The following is a 17,913-nucleotide window of genomic DNA, read 5'->3' as shown; positions in this document are numbered from 1 at the left end:
GTCCTCTCCCCAGCCACAGGGGCGTGCTGGCTGCTTCCGGGAGCGGCGTGGAGCCAGGGCAGGCAGAAAACCTGCCTTAGCAGCAGCCCTGCTGCACCACCAGACTTTTAGTGGCCGGAGATCACCATCGACTGGGAGAGTCTCCAGGATCGACCATTTAATAGTGATCTACGGGTTGGTGACTACTGCCCTAAAGGGTAACAAGCAGCAGCATAGCATTACTGTTTAAAGATAAATCTTGTTAGATATGACTGGATATTTGGACAAAATTAGCACACAATGCAGTAGATCCAGTATTAGTATTCATTTTTAGTAGCGCATTTGATAGTGACAATGTGTTTTAATGTAAAATTAATTCAAGCTGACTTGTACAGGAACCCTTGAGGACAACAAACTGGCTACACATTGTAAACAAAAGTTAACAGTGGACTGTAATGTATAAAGTTGGGGAAAACACTGTGGGATACAACAGGTAACAGAGCTAAAACTAGTCTAATTTTAATATCTTTGTTAATGAAGTTAACCAATACTAAACTGAAGGCACTGCAAGCAGTACAGGAAATAACAGAAAAGGACTTGGAAATTAGAAATGTGCACAGATAAGTTTGGAAGAGAAGTTTATACTGAGAAGAAATCATTCAACACACATGACAGAGTAAGAGCCAGAAGCAGTAATAATGGAAGAATTAGGGATTATAGTGGTAAGCAAACTAAATATGAGTTTGCAACATGAAATGATTGTAAAAGGATCCAATGCAGTTTTGGGATCATGTTTCTGAGCTAGGAAGTATAATACTTCTCAGTACAATTTTGGGGTGACCAAGACAGGAATATTGTACTCTTCTGGGCATCACACTACCAGAAAGATGAATTGTAGGATGTCTAGAGAACAGTAGTCAGAGGCAGGGTGTGTGAGAATTATAAGCAAGCATTAAAGTTAAAATATGTATATATTGGCTAAGAAGGGAGCATGAGAGTCTCCAAATAGCTGAAGTGTGCAAACATCAAATGGAGAAATATTCTATTTAGTTTGATAAGCTGAGATGTATGTAGTTATTGGGGTAATGGGATGAAATTAAAACGAAAAATTCAGGCTATCTGGAAATAATTTCCCAAAATAAGATGTATTAGGTTCAACATCAGACACTTAAAACTTGACTGAACAAAATACTATAAAGTAAGCTAGGAAGGAATCCTATATTGATCATCTATTTCATCTTTCTGCTAAAATGATCTTTCATCTCTAGTTTTCTATTAGCAGGACACTATTTCAACACAGTTAATCTATTGCTGAATTTGTATCATCAGTTTCTATTATACCACAAATTCCCAAAATTGTAACTTCCATGAGATATAGAATTCCTTCTGTTTCAAAGGTTTGACAGGACCCATTTTCATATTCCTAGAATATTCTAGGGCACTGGATGAACATGGAGCACACCTACGTGTGGAAAGTCATACATGTCATTTCCTTTTTAGACAAAAGCTAACGTCCCATGATGAACTTGCAATCAAAGTAAAGAAATAACAGTTGGCAGTTTCTCACTATAATGACTAAGTTATTACAATTCCATATTACATTCATACTGCAGCACTTAGGAAATAAAAAGTAGTTAAATACCAATGTTGTAGAGGAGTCTGTTCAACAATACCCATAATTTGTGTGCAACATCTGCATTGCTTTCCCAGTTGATTATTCTGGAGCAAAGCAGAAAAATAAAACAAGACACTTGAATTGCTCATGTAAAATACATTGTCAATACTTCTAAAAAAATTCAGTAAGCTACACAAGACAAAACCCATGAGGGTTCCAGTGTGGGAAAAACATGCAATATGAAAACAAGAATCTTAAAATGGAAAGGTTTCATGTATTTCTTTTAAACCTCAGTTTCATGAGTCAGCATCAAAGATCAATTTACACTAATAAATGTGAGCTATCACCAAATTGTGATAAGTGGTAAACACAGGACTAGTGATAAACACCTAAGTCCCCTTAGTTTCTGTGATGTCAACCCATTTTGGGGGGTAGAGGGTGTATGAGATAGCAAGTGTTTTCTTTTCTGACATCAGACGCTATTTGTAAGGTTAAAAACTAGACTGGAATAAATGCTATAACTAGAGTCATTGGTATGTATTCATTTGTAGGTAAGAGAACAACCCTCTTCACGTGCAGTAGCAATGTTTAAACCATTAAAATTTAAAGCTTTATCCTCACTAATATTCATTCTACCATCACATGCCTCTTATGTTTTACATGTTGCACATTTTATGTACAAGATATATATCAGGGTATCTTAATATACTTTCAACAAGTATTAGGAATACATCATATCCCAAGCATACAAGCTGGTCATGTTTAAACAGCTCATTTAACCAAAATGAGTTTAATTAGCCACATGACTGCTTTAAAAATGGTGCAATCAAAAAATCAGAAACATCTTAAAATTGTATTCTCAGATACATTCTGACACACTATCTAGCTGTCTCATTCCCTATAATCCCACCAGTGTATGATTTACTTGAAAGAATACCATTACTTGTGAAATATACTACTTAGTCCGTGTTCTTGGTATACATTTGCAACACAGAAGGTGTAGAAATAATGCTTTTGAACTGGGCATGTGAAAAGATTAACACATTCTACCAAAGCTGATGCTGGTGTTTTTATACAAAAGGCAACTCAAATCTTGTCAATCAACTGGTGGCAGGTGTTTGTCAACGAACTTCTTTACATCCATCATCTCCTGTTCAAGAACAAAATTATGCATTAGACAAGTGTTCAACTAAGATATTTTTCAGCAGTTAGCCGTCTCATTAAATTAGTATTTCAATACTGCAGTTACTACAAGCAACTGAGCTACAAATTGAGCATATAATTAGATTTCTTATGCCTCAGTGTAATACTTATCCCTCTGAAGAATTCAACTAACAGACAGATTAGTTCATCAAGAGCAGAATACTCTTTGAATTACTTTACTCAGGAGGCAGCAAATGAAGAGTCAAGGACGAAAGAAAGCTCCTCTCTCTATAAAGTGCTGAGAGAATCTAGCTATCCCAGTGGTTCTCTCTTCTGCTTTTTTCATTTTTGTTTTGTAGTTCACATCCTTTGATTTATTACTCTTAATTCCTTCTATCCCTCCTACTTCCAACTTCCTGAATGGAGGCCAGCAAGGTTCTTTCTCCCAGAATAATTAATACATAGTGTTTACATTGTGAGAATTCAAACCCCTCTTCCAGTTCACTTGAAACAATGTAAACAAATATTCTGCAATCATTCTGGGAAGAAAAATCCTGCTCACCTGCAGGAAAGAAGAGGGAGGAAGAAGAAAAAAAGGCCCATGAGGTTTTTAAAAAAAAAAAAAAAAAAAACTGATGGTAGGGAATTTAACAACTCATTTTGTTTCCCATAGTTTTCATTTTTTCCATTAAATGAAAAACAAGAGTATTTTAAAAATTCATTATAACAACTGGCTAGTGTGAACAATATTTTTGAAAGAAATTTATGTTAGCTAATAAACAATCCTGGGCTCACGGTTTATTCAGCCCAGAGTAATTATTAATTGAAGCAGCATCCTCAAATTATTAGTCACTCAAAAACATTTGTTTTCCTTGAAAATGAGCATTGAGGTTCACCTTTTTTCCTGCTTTTAGAGAACATTAAAAGGAAGAATTCTACGAAAACAATTCCTGTTTTCATTTAGAAGATTACCTCAATACATGAGCTATGCATCATGCCCGAATAAGTCTTGAAGGTTATATCGACTGGATTTATCAGACTCTTTAGCTTCTCAAAAGTGAGGGAACCAAACATCAGAGGAACCAAAGGGTCACAGTCCCCATGGCACTGAAGAATAGGAATATCTTTGTTTACACCACTGATAGCACCCTGTCAAATAAAAAAAAGGGGGGGGGGGCATGAAATTGCATAAGATTAGTGCGTTCACGGTAAAATGAGGCTACACAACAAACAATATAATGAGAGTGAGCAGAGTTTGGACAGAAAAAGAAACACTGAATGGTCTGCAAGTTCATGTTATTCTACATTTTGTATCTAATTATCTACTACATAATAAAATAGAATAATTACAAATATGTTAGTACTATTTTTAAACAATCAATCATTTAATTGATTATAGAATTAGAATTCTTTTAAAGCACAATTTCTGGGGAAGTAAAACATCTTCTAGAACTCAAAGGCAGAAATTGTGTACAGATTAAGGTAGTGGACTGCAGGAAGAGAACAGGTGATAAGGCAGTTCATTTCCTAGAAGAACTTGGTTCTATCCTACAGGCTCGTTTTATGACACTGGGAAAGTAATTTAAAATCAGAATTTTTTGTAGGTGGCACTAACTGTGCATTCCTTATTTCACCAAATGCCCACCTAGAGACAACCGAGGACCAATTTTTGAATATTGAAATCGACAGCCACTGAGGATGCTCAGCAACTCGAGCAGCAACATAGTATTGTCTGGAGGAATTAACACTAGTTGGGAGCTAGGAGGTCCTGAGTTGTGATTCTGAATCTGTCGATTAGTCACTTATGCAAGACCACACACAGTGAGTATCTTTCGGTCTCAGTTTCCCATCTGTAAAATGGAGATAATACTGTATCTCACAAAGGAATTATGAAGATATACACCTCTACCACGATATAACACGGGTTTGCATACAATGCAGTAAAGCTCCGACACACTGCTCTGAGCAGCGTGTTAAGGGTGCCGGGCCAGGGCCGAGGGGTTGGATAAGGGGCAGAGGATCTCAGAGGCGGTCAGGGGCTCCCCCCTGCAGAATCTGGGAGGCAGGCACTTTTGGGGGCCCCGCAGTCCCAGGGTGGCCCGGGGGATTACCGGGGGGGCCGGGAGCAGCCCACTCCACCTCCCTTGCCCCCAGACGTGTCGCTCGGGGAAGGGAGCTTGAGGAAAGGGATCCCCCGCACTCACCAGCAGAAGCTGAGCAGCCTGGCCCCATCCTGCTCCACTCGGCCAGCTTACAGCCGTGGTGCTCCGCTTCCCGCCTCAGGTGAGTGAGGGAACTTTCCCCAACACTCCCCCCCCCTCCCCAGCGACATGGCTGGGACCGGGGCAAGGAAAGCGGAACGGGCTGGGGCCGCGTCGCTCTGCTTCCTGCCGCAGGTGAGTACGGAGGGGGCGTCCCTTCCCCAACCTCCCCACACTCACCGGCAGCGGGAAGCAGAGCGTCGCAGCTGGGAGGTGACGGAGTGGAGCAGGCTGGGGCCACGTTGCTCCACTTCCCACCATTGCATGCCTGGTCAGGGGGCGGGGGATGTGGATAGGGGTCGGAGCAGTCAGGGGACAGGGAGCAGGGGGGTTGGGTGTCTCTGGAGGGGGCGGTAGGGAACAAGGAACGGGGGACCAAAGCAAGTTCGATATAATGCGGTCTCACCTATAAAGCAGTGAGATTTTTTGTCTCCCAAGGACCGCGTTATATCGGGGTAGAGGTGTATTTGTGAGGCACTCCGATACTACAGGGAGATAATGGAAACTACTGAGTGCTCCGCTTCCCTCCCCGCCTTCAGTAAGTTGTTTGAGATAGGTATTGTATGTACTCACACTGATAACACTATTATAAACACTAAACTTCCCAGTATATCCTTGAATTAATGTAATTACAACAGGGATAATGTATTCCTTTTACACACTGCTTCCTCCATGTCCCCAAAATATTCTGTACTAGAAGGAATTCAGCCAAAATACATAACACTTGCAAAAATGTTTGTACAAAACTATTTTAGGCCATAAATACTGTTATTTTAAAGGTAAATTAAATAATGAATTAAGTAACAACTTTAAAAAATATTTAGCAAAAATGTTTAACATAAGCAAAACTAAATTGTTGTCAAATGCTGACATAACGTAAGCATCTTATGGATTGATACCAATAGATCTGAAGTGTTATTATTCATTACCAATGCAATTCTGGCTCTTGAAGCTTAAACTAGTAGCCCCTCATCTGGTAAAGGTTATTTAAACATAAATATGCCATTCAATTTTTATAGACTAGAAACATACTAAAGAGAATCTCTCTTCTCCTGCCTGCTCCCATTCCTCTATTCCAAGACAGCAAGTAAGGTGACAGGAGGTGGTAGTGGTATTTTGAATCCCAGAAAGTTGTAAGAGTTAGGGGAGGTGACCAGATAAGTCAGCGGCAAACACACAAAAATTTAAGGAAAGGAGTAAAGGAAAGGGCTGCTGCTAAACAAAAGAACCACTGAGGAAGCATGTAAAATTTAAGCCTCTGCTGGAATGGATGTTGGGTTAGCATGTCTGCTCTACCAACAACTTCAGGAGAGTGGAATCTCCCATATATCCGCTCCACAGCTACCTGGAGGACTGGAGCAGACAAGCACTTATTTGTTAGCTCCAATAACAGAGCACAGGCACCAACACCTAACAATAGCTTTGACAAAGGACTAGACTTCACATGATGCCTCAGTTGTCTGACAGCACTACTTTCTTTAGCTATGTCTATACTATAGACCTTACAGTGGCACAGCTGTACTGTCGCAGCTATGCCGCTGGGAGAGCTCTCCCGCAGACATAAAAGTGCCAGTGTGCTATCTTTAAAACTTACATCAGTCAGGGCTGTGTTTTTTCACAGCCCTGAGAGACAAAAGTTTTGCCGACAAAAGTGCTGGTGTAGACAAAGCCTTAATCTATGGACATATTTAAAGAATTGTTTATCTAACTACCATACGCAATTTCTGTCTAGTGGGGGATGGGGGGGAAGGTGTTAGCCTGTGGATACAGTGTAATGAAAGTGAAAAAATATGTTCAAATGCTCAACTTCAATGAGCTCACTGAAGACTGAGTTATGTTTAAGAAAGTAGTACAATACCTGTGAAAAAGAGGTCCGTAGTGGAAGCCAACAACTGAGTGCTATGACTCCTGCTAATTTCTGATGTGTTGTAAGAGCTGTATATAATGACAAAGCACCTCCCTAATCAAGAAATTTAAAAACTATTACAATGATGAAGTTAAACATTTAAATTAAACAGTTATCACCATTATTTCAGGATTTGTGGCCCCTTATATTTACAAACAATATTTTCCAATTTCAACTGATTGATGTGAAAAGTACTTCTAAAAATATCAGGTGACTCCATCCTTATTGTGTTTCAATTATTCTAGATCAAATTTGTTCAGTTTACAAGTAAAATGACAGTACTGTCCTAACTGATAATTGCAAACTAAATCTGAAATTCTGTATTCTTCCTGACTCATGGCAACATCATTTTTGTTGTTGTTTTAAAAGGAGACTACAGAATAAATTTATTTAATTCCCTTGATGATATGCGAGCCAAAAGAAAATTTCACTTCCCATAATGACAGTTCTCTTTCCTGGTCATTTGTCTGACCGCAGTCACTTTAAAACCATATAATGCAATAAGGTGCATGAGAGTAGTTAACATTTTCATTCCTCTAACTGTTAGCATCTGAAGGCCAATGAAAAGGAAAAGCAGATAGAAGCTTTGTTCACATTAGTTTTTGTATATTCTTATTAGCCAGGTTATCACTGGACAACAAAAAGTCTACCGCAGACCTTTGACAACTCATTCAAGAAATAATAATTACTTCCTTCTGAAGTTCAGATTTGCTATCAACTATATAAAATTCAGACTCAGATTAAATTTATTTCTGTATTTTGGAATACAAAAAGCAGATGCCTTACCGAATCAAAATGACATAGAAATTTTAGAACTAACCCCTGAAGTTACTATTCTTCTTAAACTTAAATTATTTTAATATTACTTTATAGCAGTTTTGTAGTATGTAAACTCATTTTGCACTAAGTTGATTTTTAGAGTAGGAAAATAATTACTTTTGTGGCCTTTTAGAAGTAAGTAGAAACTAAAGGCCTTGTTTTCAGAAACGACTAGCATCATCTGCTCGTTAACAGGATTTCCCAGTTCCAAGGAGACAACTTCAACTTCCCTCAAATAGGAACTGAAACTCCCTTCCTGGCAAGTACCTTACCTGAGAAAAGCCTCCCAAAATTATTCTGTTAGAAGGAATTCCATTCTTCACTTCCTGATCTATCAGTACTTTAACTGCAAGTCAAATGAAGTCCAGTAGTTAATATGTAGCAGTTCCAAGGGGAGTTCAGAAGAAGAGGTGGTATAGGTGGTAAAAGGCAGTATTAATCTCCCCTGTGTCAAGGGAAAGCTGGCAGATGGGAAATTGATGGAGTACTGCCCAAGCAAAATACTCTGGACCAAAAGTTCCGAGACTAGGGTCAAGAATTCTGGTGCTATGGACACCAGCAGTTCATGCAAGGCCAGAAGTGCTGGTATCAAAATAGAAACTGTTGGGTCAGGGTCACACAAAAGTCTCAGTGCAGAATGGGTGGTGACTATTGAGCATTTGGTGTCATAAGCATGCTTGTATGGCTTCAGTGGGCTGTACTTTCTAGAAGGTTCCTAATTTAGTGGGTGATAGGTATACATCTGATGTGGGGGAATACACAGACTGATCAATGAGCCACTAAATTCACCCACACAATTTAAGAAACTTAAAATCATTTAGTTAAACTGACAATATACTATCAGCGACTTCACCATTTTAAATCATCATTTTATTAGCTAAGGTAGAAACTGACATTGAGAAAACAGCTAAAAATGAAGAAGCTGTTTCATATACATACACACACACATATATATATACATATATATATATATATATATATATTATATATAATGTATAAAATATGTATATCATCTGGAAAACACCCATTTAAAAAAATTGGAAGATGCATTAAAAATACCCATAAATGTACCATGCTCTGCCGCCTGCTTGATCCCAGCTTCATCTTCCTGTGCATCCGGGGAGAGTCCAATAATATCAAACCTTAAAAGAAAAAGAACACAATTATATAAAGTTTATTCACTCGGGAACTAACACATCTTTGTACACTGACATAACCATACAAACAGTAATGAGAAGATTTACTAATGATCATTTTTTCCACACTGATGTGTTATTATCCTACAGATCATTATTAAGAATAGGCTCAATCAGTTTACACCTTGTAAACAGTAGTTATGCAAAAACTCACATATCAGACCCCGGAAATGACTGATCTTAAGAGTTTAAGCATATTTAATTTTATTTATTTATTTTATTTAATATTATGGTTTATGGCACAAGGAATTAGAAGCTCAACTATATAAGTTTTATTTTAGTTTCTGCACTATATAGTAGAGCTGCACCTGTAATTTATACTAAACACATTGAGAAATCTTTTAGTGGGAATTAAAAAAAAACTTCAACTTTTCAACCAACTATAATCTCTTGAGAATTTTGCCCTCTTCTACCTTGTCAAAATAAACAGCTCAGTATTTTGATATTTAAGAGGCAGAGTTAAATTAATATTTTTTGTCATCTTTTTGTCCAAATATTAGCAGGCATATGCTTAGAATTAAACAATTCTTTCAGCTAATATAAAAAAGCTAAAAAAAAAATTGAAGAAAAAAATCAAGAGAAGGAAGATTTACATAACATTTCACATCCTCACTTTAAAGCAAAAAAAATATATATATGGATTTCAACATGATTTTCTATTGGAGCTTCCATTCTGAAAGAAATCAGAGACTGCTTTTTTGTAAAGTTTAAACAGTTAATTGTCCACAAAACAATACCACCCATTACTAGTAGCAAATAATTCCAGGAATTTTTGTTCCTGTTTTCACAACAAATAATTAAAGGAAAATTACTTACTTTTAGTAACTGGAGTATAAGCTGTGGTATTTATATGTGTTCCACTTCTGATGTGTATGCACTCCATGTGCTGGAGATTGGAACATTTTAATCAGCAAGGTCCACTGATGACCTCAAGCCCTGCCCCCTCCCCCCCAGTACAGAAAAGGGACAGAGCAAACAACCAAACCTCACTTCCCATACCCCTCACAAGCCCAGGCTATTAGACTCGGCAGTAGTGGGGAAAAGAGGGTGGCTTGTGGAACACATGTAAACACACCTCAAAGAACTCCTGTTACTAAAGGTAACTAACTTTCCTTTCTAGTTTGACTGCTTGTTTGTATAGGTTCTACTTCTGGTGACTCCCAAACAGTATGTAATAAATAAATTCTAGTACTCTCCTCTAATTAAATAAAGACTGCAACATAGCCCTCTCCAATGGGGCATCTGAACAAGGTGCCTGAATGAAAAAGCAATCACTAGGGAAAGTATGTATAATACTCCAAATAGAAGCTCTACATATATCAGCTATGGGTATTCTCCCTAAAAGAGGCTCCAGAAGAGGTCTGTGGTAGAATATGAGCTAACATGACCTGAGTTCTAAACTGACCACCTAATAAAGTAACTGTATGCAGTGTCACATTCTATTAGAGATTCTCTGAGTTGAGACTGCCTGACCGCCCTGGAGCCCTTGACAATAGACAGACAGACTATGTGAGTGCCTGAATGGTCTTGTTGGAGTTAAATAAAAGGAGAAAGGATAGAGAACATTCAAAATCTGAAACACAGCCTTGCCCTTGGATGAATGAGGCGGGGGGGGGGGGAACACACTTAAATTAATGTATTTATTTAAATGAAAATTAAGGGATTACTCTGTGTAGAGATGTAGGGTGAGACTAATGTGTAACTTTATCCTTATGAAGAGTCACATACTGCAGTCCTGGCATGACAGCTTGCAATTCAGATCCTGAGTGTCAATGTGATTGCAAACAGGAATTCAGTCTTCAAACAAATGGAATAATGAGCACAAGACTAATGGTTCAAATGGATGTCCCCATCAGGCTGGTAAATAACACATTACATTTCCAACATGGAGGGAATTGTTTTGATAAAAAGAAATCCCCTTAAACCTTTCACAAAAACTTTTAAACTGAAGAAGGATAGAATATCAGGGTTGGAAGGGACCTCAGGAGGTCATCTAGTCCAACCCCCTGCTCAAAGCAGGACCAATCCCCAGTTTTTGCCCCAGATCCCTAAATGGCCCCCTCAAGGATTGAGCTCACAACCCTGGGTTTAGCAGGCCAATGCTCAAACCACTGAGCTATCACTCCTACCCTAAACAAGCTGAATGGGTCCTGATGGATGGATGCTGTGCTGAGACAGCAGCCAAATGAACACGGAATGAGCTTAACAACTAACCAGAGTTTAAGTATAACAGATACTCAAAGAGACGAGGGATTGATGTCTCTTGGAGAAAGATTATATTGGTCAACCCAGAATGAAAAATGCTTCCATTTTGCAGTACAAGTTGTCCTCAGACGGCTTTCTGCTCTGAATCAATATGCTCTCTACATCAGCAGAACACTTATTCAACTCTATTACCTGACAGTTTCCTTTTTATGAAGTGTAGTGACAACACATCTGGATGAATAGTTATCCCGTTGTTCTGGGTAATTAAGTCTGGTAGAAGAGACAGAGGTACTGAAGGTGTTACCAAGAGATTTCTTATTTCCGTGAACCAGTATTGCCTGGGCAAATCCAGTGCTACTAGAATGAATGTAGCCTTGTTCTGTCTGACCTTCTTTAAACACAGGATCAGAGGATTTGGGGGATAAACATACAACAGGCACTAAATCCAAGGGATTAGGAAATTGTCTCCTGGAGATCCCCGACTCTGTCCTCCCTTGGAAAAAAACACTTTGCATTTCTTGTTCTGTTCAGTTGCGAACAGATCCATAAGGGGAGCACCCCACTGATGACAGAATCCTTTATGAACCAAAAGTGATTCTGAGAAAAATACCTATTTAGATGTCTGTTGGCGTGTTGTGTAGGACTGGAAGATAAAGGTGCAGATAGCTATATATTTTGACTTCAGATTCCATAGAAGGATTGCTTTTCTGCATGAGAGCATTGATCTGGTTCCTCCTTGTTTATGTAAGAACTGACAATAACACCATGTTTTATCTGTAAACTCTGAACTTTGTTATGAAATAGAAAGGACATGCAGACAAGCTATGTTAGTCTGAGCTCTAGGACACTGATATGAAGCCAACCCTCTCTGAGACCACCGACCCTGTACTGTCAAGTTGTCAAGATGGGTTCCCCAACCGAACAACAAAGCACTGGTCACCATTGACTTTGTGGGAAGTGCTGGGGAGAACAGAATTCCCTTGCAGGCCTGATCTGGATCTTTCAATAAGGGAGTTCAAAACTTCTGAAGGGATGCATCACCCCCATATCTATTTTGTGAAAAGCCAGGCAAAAACCCATCAATAACCACCCCTGAAGACAATAAGGATGCAGTCTGCTGAATGGAGTCAGAATACATGAAGCTGTGTGACCTAAAAGCCGAAGACATGTACTTGCTGTGGTACATGGATTCTTTCCCATTTGATTTATCCTCTCTAGTATGGTGTCAAACTTGGTCTGCAGCAGGTATGCGTAAACTGTCATGGAATTGATTAGTGCCCCAATAAAGTCTACCTTTTGTGTTGGATTAAATGAGACTTTCACGTTCACACTCAACTCCACTGTGCACAACAGACATATGACATACTGAACACTGTTTATAACCTGTCTGAAAACAATCCTCTTACCAAACAATCAATAAGATATGGGTAAAAATATATTTCTCTTTCTGCAATGTGCTACTACCATGGCCAGACAATTTCGTGAAAGTTCTCGGTGCCATAAACAAACCAAAAGGCAGCATTTTGTACTGGTAATGTGTGTTGCCCACTACAAAGCACAGGTATTTCCTATATGCTGGATGGATAGATCAAAAGCTGCAAACCAAATCTAGAAGCTCTGGGGAAGGAAATGTGAAGGACAGGATTTCCATTAGGAATGTGAACTGGCAAACAAAGAAATGCAGATCTCAGATCCAATGTTGGACACCAATCTGGGGAGACTAGAAAATATCACAAATAGAACCCTTTTCCCCCAGCTGTGGAGGGAATCTCCTTTATATCACAAAGAGCCAAAAGAAACTGACCCTGTTGTTGAAGGAGAGTCTCATGAGTGGAGTCCCTAAAAAGAGATGAGGAAGATGAGTTGGGGGTGGAAGTGTCTTGGAATTGAATAGAGCAGTGGTTCCCAAACTTGTTCCGCCGCTTGTGCGGGGAAAGCCCCTGCTGGGCCGGGCCGGTTTGTTCACCTGCCGCATCCGCAGGTTCGGCCGATCGCAACTCCCAGTGGCCGCGGTTCACTGCTCCAGGCCAATGGGAGCTGCTGGAAGCGGCGTGGGCCAAGGGATGTACTGGCCGCCACTTCCAGCAGCTCCCATTGGCCTGGAGCAGAAAACCGCGGCCACTGGGAGCCGCGATCGGCCAAACCTGTGGACGCGGCAGGTAACAAACCGGCCCGGCCCGGCAGGGGCTTTCCCCGCACAAGTGGCGGAACAAGTTTGGGAACCACTGGAATAGAGTAATCTTTGGAATTATTTTCAGTACTCCACCTGTTGCTGATGATACTGTTCCATGTTCCCTAAAATAATGCAAATGGTCCCCAAAGAGGGTAGGGAAGGGATAAAGATCCCGACTGGTTAGCAGCTCTCGATATACACATCAAAATGACTATAGAGCCAGCCTTTGCAGCATTTGAAGTCTATGAAGATCTCCTCATATATATATATATATATATATATTTTGTTTCTTCTTAGATAAATCTGATGTTCTCTGATAAAGATGATAGAGTAGTGACAGTCTGTTTTGCTTGAGTATGATATCAAGACTGCTTCTTGTACTGGGAAGCGTGGCTGCCTAATGCGTGACATGGTACGAGACAGTTTTTCAATGTAACAACTTGTCAGTTTTAGAACGGAACAGATGATTCCCTTCAAAGGAAGGTCTTCCAATGTAATTTGAACCTTGTTTGGACACCCAGAAAACTGGAGCCATGACATGCTGCCTAATTTCTGCTGCCATGGTCTTTGATGCTGCATCAGTAGCATGACTGGAGGCTTGTAAAGAAGGTTTTAACTATTAATGGACCTTCCATAGACAGAGATTTAAATTTCTCTCATCTGACAAAGGTTTATCAAGCTCTTCAGCAACTTTGCTCTACATTAGTGTAATCATAACGTGATAGAAGGAACTGATAATTCGCTATGAGAAGTTGAAGACTAGCTAACAAATAATTCTTCTTTACTAAGAGGTCCACTCTTTTCCTCTGTTCTCCTTTGGAGTAGTTCTAAAAGACTGATGTTTCAACTTCTCTTGAGCTGTGCCAAGGACCCCGAACAAGATGCATTTAGAAATATTCAAACCCTATCAAAGGGACTTAACACCATTTTTCAGCCATTTTACAGGATGGTGAGAGATGCTAATCTGCCACAATAGCTAGGTTGGTTCTAACAAGCCTTCATTTAAAGGTAAGGCAAGTGTATCCAGTAGAGATATATGCAAAATGTCCACTATATGTCCATTTCGTTGAACAGTCTGAGCAGGGATCGCCAAAGTTTCTATCATTCTGTGGACCAATTCCTGAAATGACTCATCTAATGACAATGCCTCAAGAGGAGCCATATGTTCACACTGTGAAGAAGTGGATGGAATATGCTCTAGGATAGTTTCAGAAACTTGTTGGTGAAGTCTATGTTCATTTAGAGTTTGACATGCAGAAGAGTCTGGTTCAACAACATGTCCAAGATCACCGTGATTGCTTTTGCATGACAGGTGGATCCTGGGGTAAAAGAGATCTAATCCTGGAAATTGAAACTGAGGAAAGTTTTGATTTAGGATATTGCACCAGTGAAGCGTGGCAGTTGGTCCACATGGATGAAGTGAATGTGGCCAGGGCAGGGGGTACTACCTAGGGGCTTTTGAACTAACATACCTGTATATTTACCCTACGTATGATCTGACTGTCAAACATATGAGTCATTAAAAGCTAGTCCCAAAAGGGTGAAACATCCCCAGTATCAGAAAAGGAATACCCATCCTCCTCTTCTAAGGGGATGGGGTGCTGCTGATGAGGGATTTGGAGAATTACCCACTGATGGGGCTTACCACAATAATCCCTAGGAGACTTAGAAAGCATCCCCTGATTGACAAAAACATTTATTAAGGTGCAGACAGGCTACACTTTGTGCCATGTACTTCTGCACTGAATGCTGCTGCTCCATAGGATGATCTGGCAGTAATAAAGCCTGCACCAAGATACAAATGCTGGCATCAGTAGCTGTGCTGCTGCAGGAGTCAGAACTGATGTTAGATGCAACAGGCTCCGAATGAACAGGCACAGACAGCTGTTTCTCTCAGGCCACCTGAGGAAGTCAGCACTGCAAGGGGCTGTAACTGAACCAGCACCAGAGCAGCATGCTCAGGACGAGCCCTTGCTGCAGACAGCCAAGAGAGTTGTCCTGGCACTGGAGAAACATGCTCAGAATGGACTAGTGCTGCAGATAGATGAAAGCTGACCCAGTGCCCAGAGCACAGGTGCTAGCAGCAGGCAGCCGGCAGAGAGCTCTGCTCCAGTGATAACACAAACACCAGTGAGGCTTTCTGGGCTGCCTCCTGCTGAACTGATGTATGAGGAGCTGCTTTCAGAGATCTCTTCATCCCAGAGACAGCAGGGCGTGAACCAACCCTCTCTCTTTGTGCACTCCTGAGAAGAGGAATACCTGTTACTGCCAGCACAGAAGCAGCCAGACCCCTGGAGGTTAAGGCAGTTACCAGGACATTTTTCACTAAGGATTGTCCCAGACTGGGGGATTCTATATTCCACCTGATCAGAAACTGGCCTCATATTTTTCTCAAAAAGGAAAAACTTCATCCTGTTGTCCTAGACGTAGCTGCCCTCTCGGCAAAGATATTACAATCCTTACGTTTTTCCTTTACATATCCAGAACCTAAAAAGTAATGACAACTTAAATGTGTCCTGCATGGGCATACCAGCCCCATAGGACTCAAAATGTAAAACCCGTGGTTTCTGTCCTGACATAATATCAGACCCTCCCTTAAAAGGCAGAAAATAAATCTCAACAAAGCCAAAACTACTAAAAACACTACACTAAATACCTACTCTAAATAACTATTTACATAATCCTAATAAAATAGGTGATTGAAAAAAGGAGTGGGGACACTGCTATTTGGGTCCACCTCATAGCCAGGAGCAGTTGAAAGGAAAGGAATGTCAGTTGTTTGTTCCACCCCCTTTCTACCCTCGGAGAGCGGGGCCCAAGGTCATCAAAGGAACAGGAACCAAAAGATATAGCTGACTAAAGCATTCTCATCTACAGCACATGAAGCACATGAACACCAGAAGTGGAACAGAAGTAAACAAGCATACAAAGAATACAAACTTTCAAGCAGATTGAAGACTATGATGTATATTATACATTTGATGTTTTCAATTTTAAAAGTTGCCTTTTCCCTGTCTGATTATTTTCTTTCTTATCAGAGCTAGTGTTTCCTTTTTGCTTCTGTTGAGACAGTTTGACACTATTAATGAGAAACCTTTGTTAGAACAATACTAAACATAAAAGCCTTCTGCATTTACAGTTGATTAAAGCTAGCAATTCAAGCTCATCCTTGAGTTAAGTCCAATCAATATAAACACTTGGGACTTTACACTATATATGATCATTCCTAATTCAGAAAGTACTTACCAAGATGGCATTGCCATATTCATGTTCAGAGAAACTGGCATAACTGGCCTAGAAATTGAGAAATAATATTGCAATAATTTAATACAAAAGGTTTGTTAACATAAGAACACACACCAGATAACTATTTCTGCATTGCTACAAGATTTCAGGTTAGTTGTAAAGCTAGATGTTTCCTATATTTTTATCCCATTTTTAAAGCATGACCAGTGTCCACTCTCTCATTTTTAAAAATGAAGGTAAACATGAGTGAGACCAATTTTGGTCTTTCAGAAGAACTACAATAGGTTTTGAGGCAGCAGATGAAAATAATTAGTAGCACAGCGACTTCCTTAAGAACAGAATGAAAACCCTGAGAGACTATGAAAAGCACAGACAATAGAAGCATACGAATGGTACATAGAAGACAAATTGGCTGCTTTTACTGTATTTACATGCCTTCATGGAAAGAATGGGCGAGTAGATATTCAGAGGCAACAATGTCAAAGAACCACAGTTATTAGCACAAGTAACTATTCTTCAATTGGCCTCTGCTCATTCAGACTTATGGGAGTCTAGCAAACAGCAGTGTTGGATCATATTAAAGAAGTTCTGTATTAAAATCACAAATGAGTTTGATTCCCCATAGTTTAAATTCCAGGGTATTACTAATTAAGAGGTCTCTTGGTTTTTGGTACTGTTTCTCTCCCTCTATGTGTGAAACTTGCAAGCTGCTAATTGTGTTAGTACATTCTAAGACAGAGTCTGTTCTCAAAGCAATTCTTCGTAACAACAACTACTCACACAGAGAGAGACTCAAAGCAATACTCTGTAACAACAGAAACAGCACCCAGAGACTCCCCGCCCTTTTGTTGTATTCATCTCGCTTTATTAAGAATTGTGATTAAAATAGAGATAGAGGATGTATGTGGATGGATGCGTGGTGTGGATAATAACTGAATGATCAGGGAGGTGCCAGCCTAAGAATCCAGTGTCCACCGGCTGAAGAAGGCGTCAAGTGGAAATAACCAGAGGACCCCCGGAGGACAGACTGGAATCCACCCAACAACCTCAAGGATGGGAGAACCAAAGAACAAGATAACATCTGGCAGCACAGAGCCGTCAGGAATGTGCCATCTGCTAATTGATTCAGCAACAGCATGATGAAGCAATTCCCATAGACTGGCATAGGAAGAAATTCCTATAAAAATGGACTCTAGAAAGTGAGAACTTTGGGGTCTGATTCTGCAAACCAACTTCCAGGAGCATCAGATGAGCATCTGACAAGGCCCTGCTCCCTCCTCATGTCCAGGCCACCTGGCCAGTGGCTTGGCATGAGCAACTCTAAGGCTGGTAACTAGGATAACAACCTTGCAGAACCTCTGTGTGTGTGT

The 17,913-nt window shown here is 40.0% G+C and overlaps 1 protein-coding gene across 7 annotated transcripts in view; it reads right to left on the bottom strand.

Moving 5' to 3' along the window:
• Window positions 1-2,035: 2,035 nt before the first annotated feature.
• LYPLA1 (lysophospholipase 1) overlaps window positions 2,036-17,913 on the bottom strand; it is a 43,445-nt gene continuing 27,567 nt past the window's right edge. For 6 of the 7 annotated variants that reach the window (XM_073331175.1, XM_073331170.1, XM_073331173.1 and 3 more), the window contains 6 exons: window positions 16,544-16,591; window positions 8,795-8,865; window positions 7,996-8,069; window positions 6,857-6,958; window positions 3,710-3,886; window positions 2,036-2,744 (listed from right to left, as the gene is read on the bottom strand). In XM_073331175.1, the coding sequence (XP_073187276.1) occupies window positions 2,691-2,744; window positions 3,710-3,886; window positions 6,857-6,958; window positions 7,996-8,069; window positions 8,795-8,865; window positions 16,544-16,584 (519 nt within the window). In that variant the 5' untranslated portion in view covers window positions 16,585-16,591 and the 3' untranslated portion in view covers window positions 2,036-2,690. The remainder of the gene's footprint in view (window positions 2,745-3,709; window positions 3,887-6,856; window positions 6,959-7,995; window positions 8,070-8,794; window positions 8,866-16,543; window positions 16,592-17,913) is intronic. The other variant, XM_073331172.1, reaches the window with a different exon arrangement.

This window comes from Lepidochelys kempii, chromosome 2 (assembly GCF_965140265.1).
Source record: "Lepidochelys kempii isolate rLepKem1 chromosome 2, rLepKem1.hap2, whole genome shotgun sequence".
Taxonomy (NCBI): domain Eukaryota; kingdom Metazoa; phylum Chordata; order Testudines; family Cheloniidae; genus Lepidochelys; species Lepidochelys kempii.
This window is presented reverse-complemented; position numbering and strand designations above follow the sequence as displayed.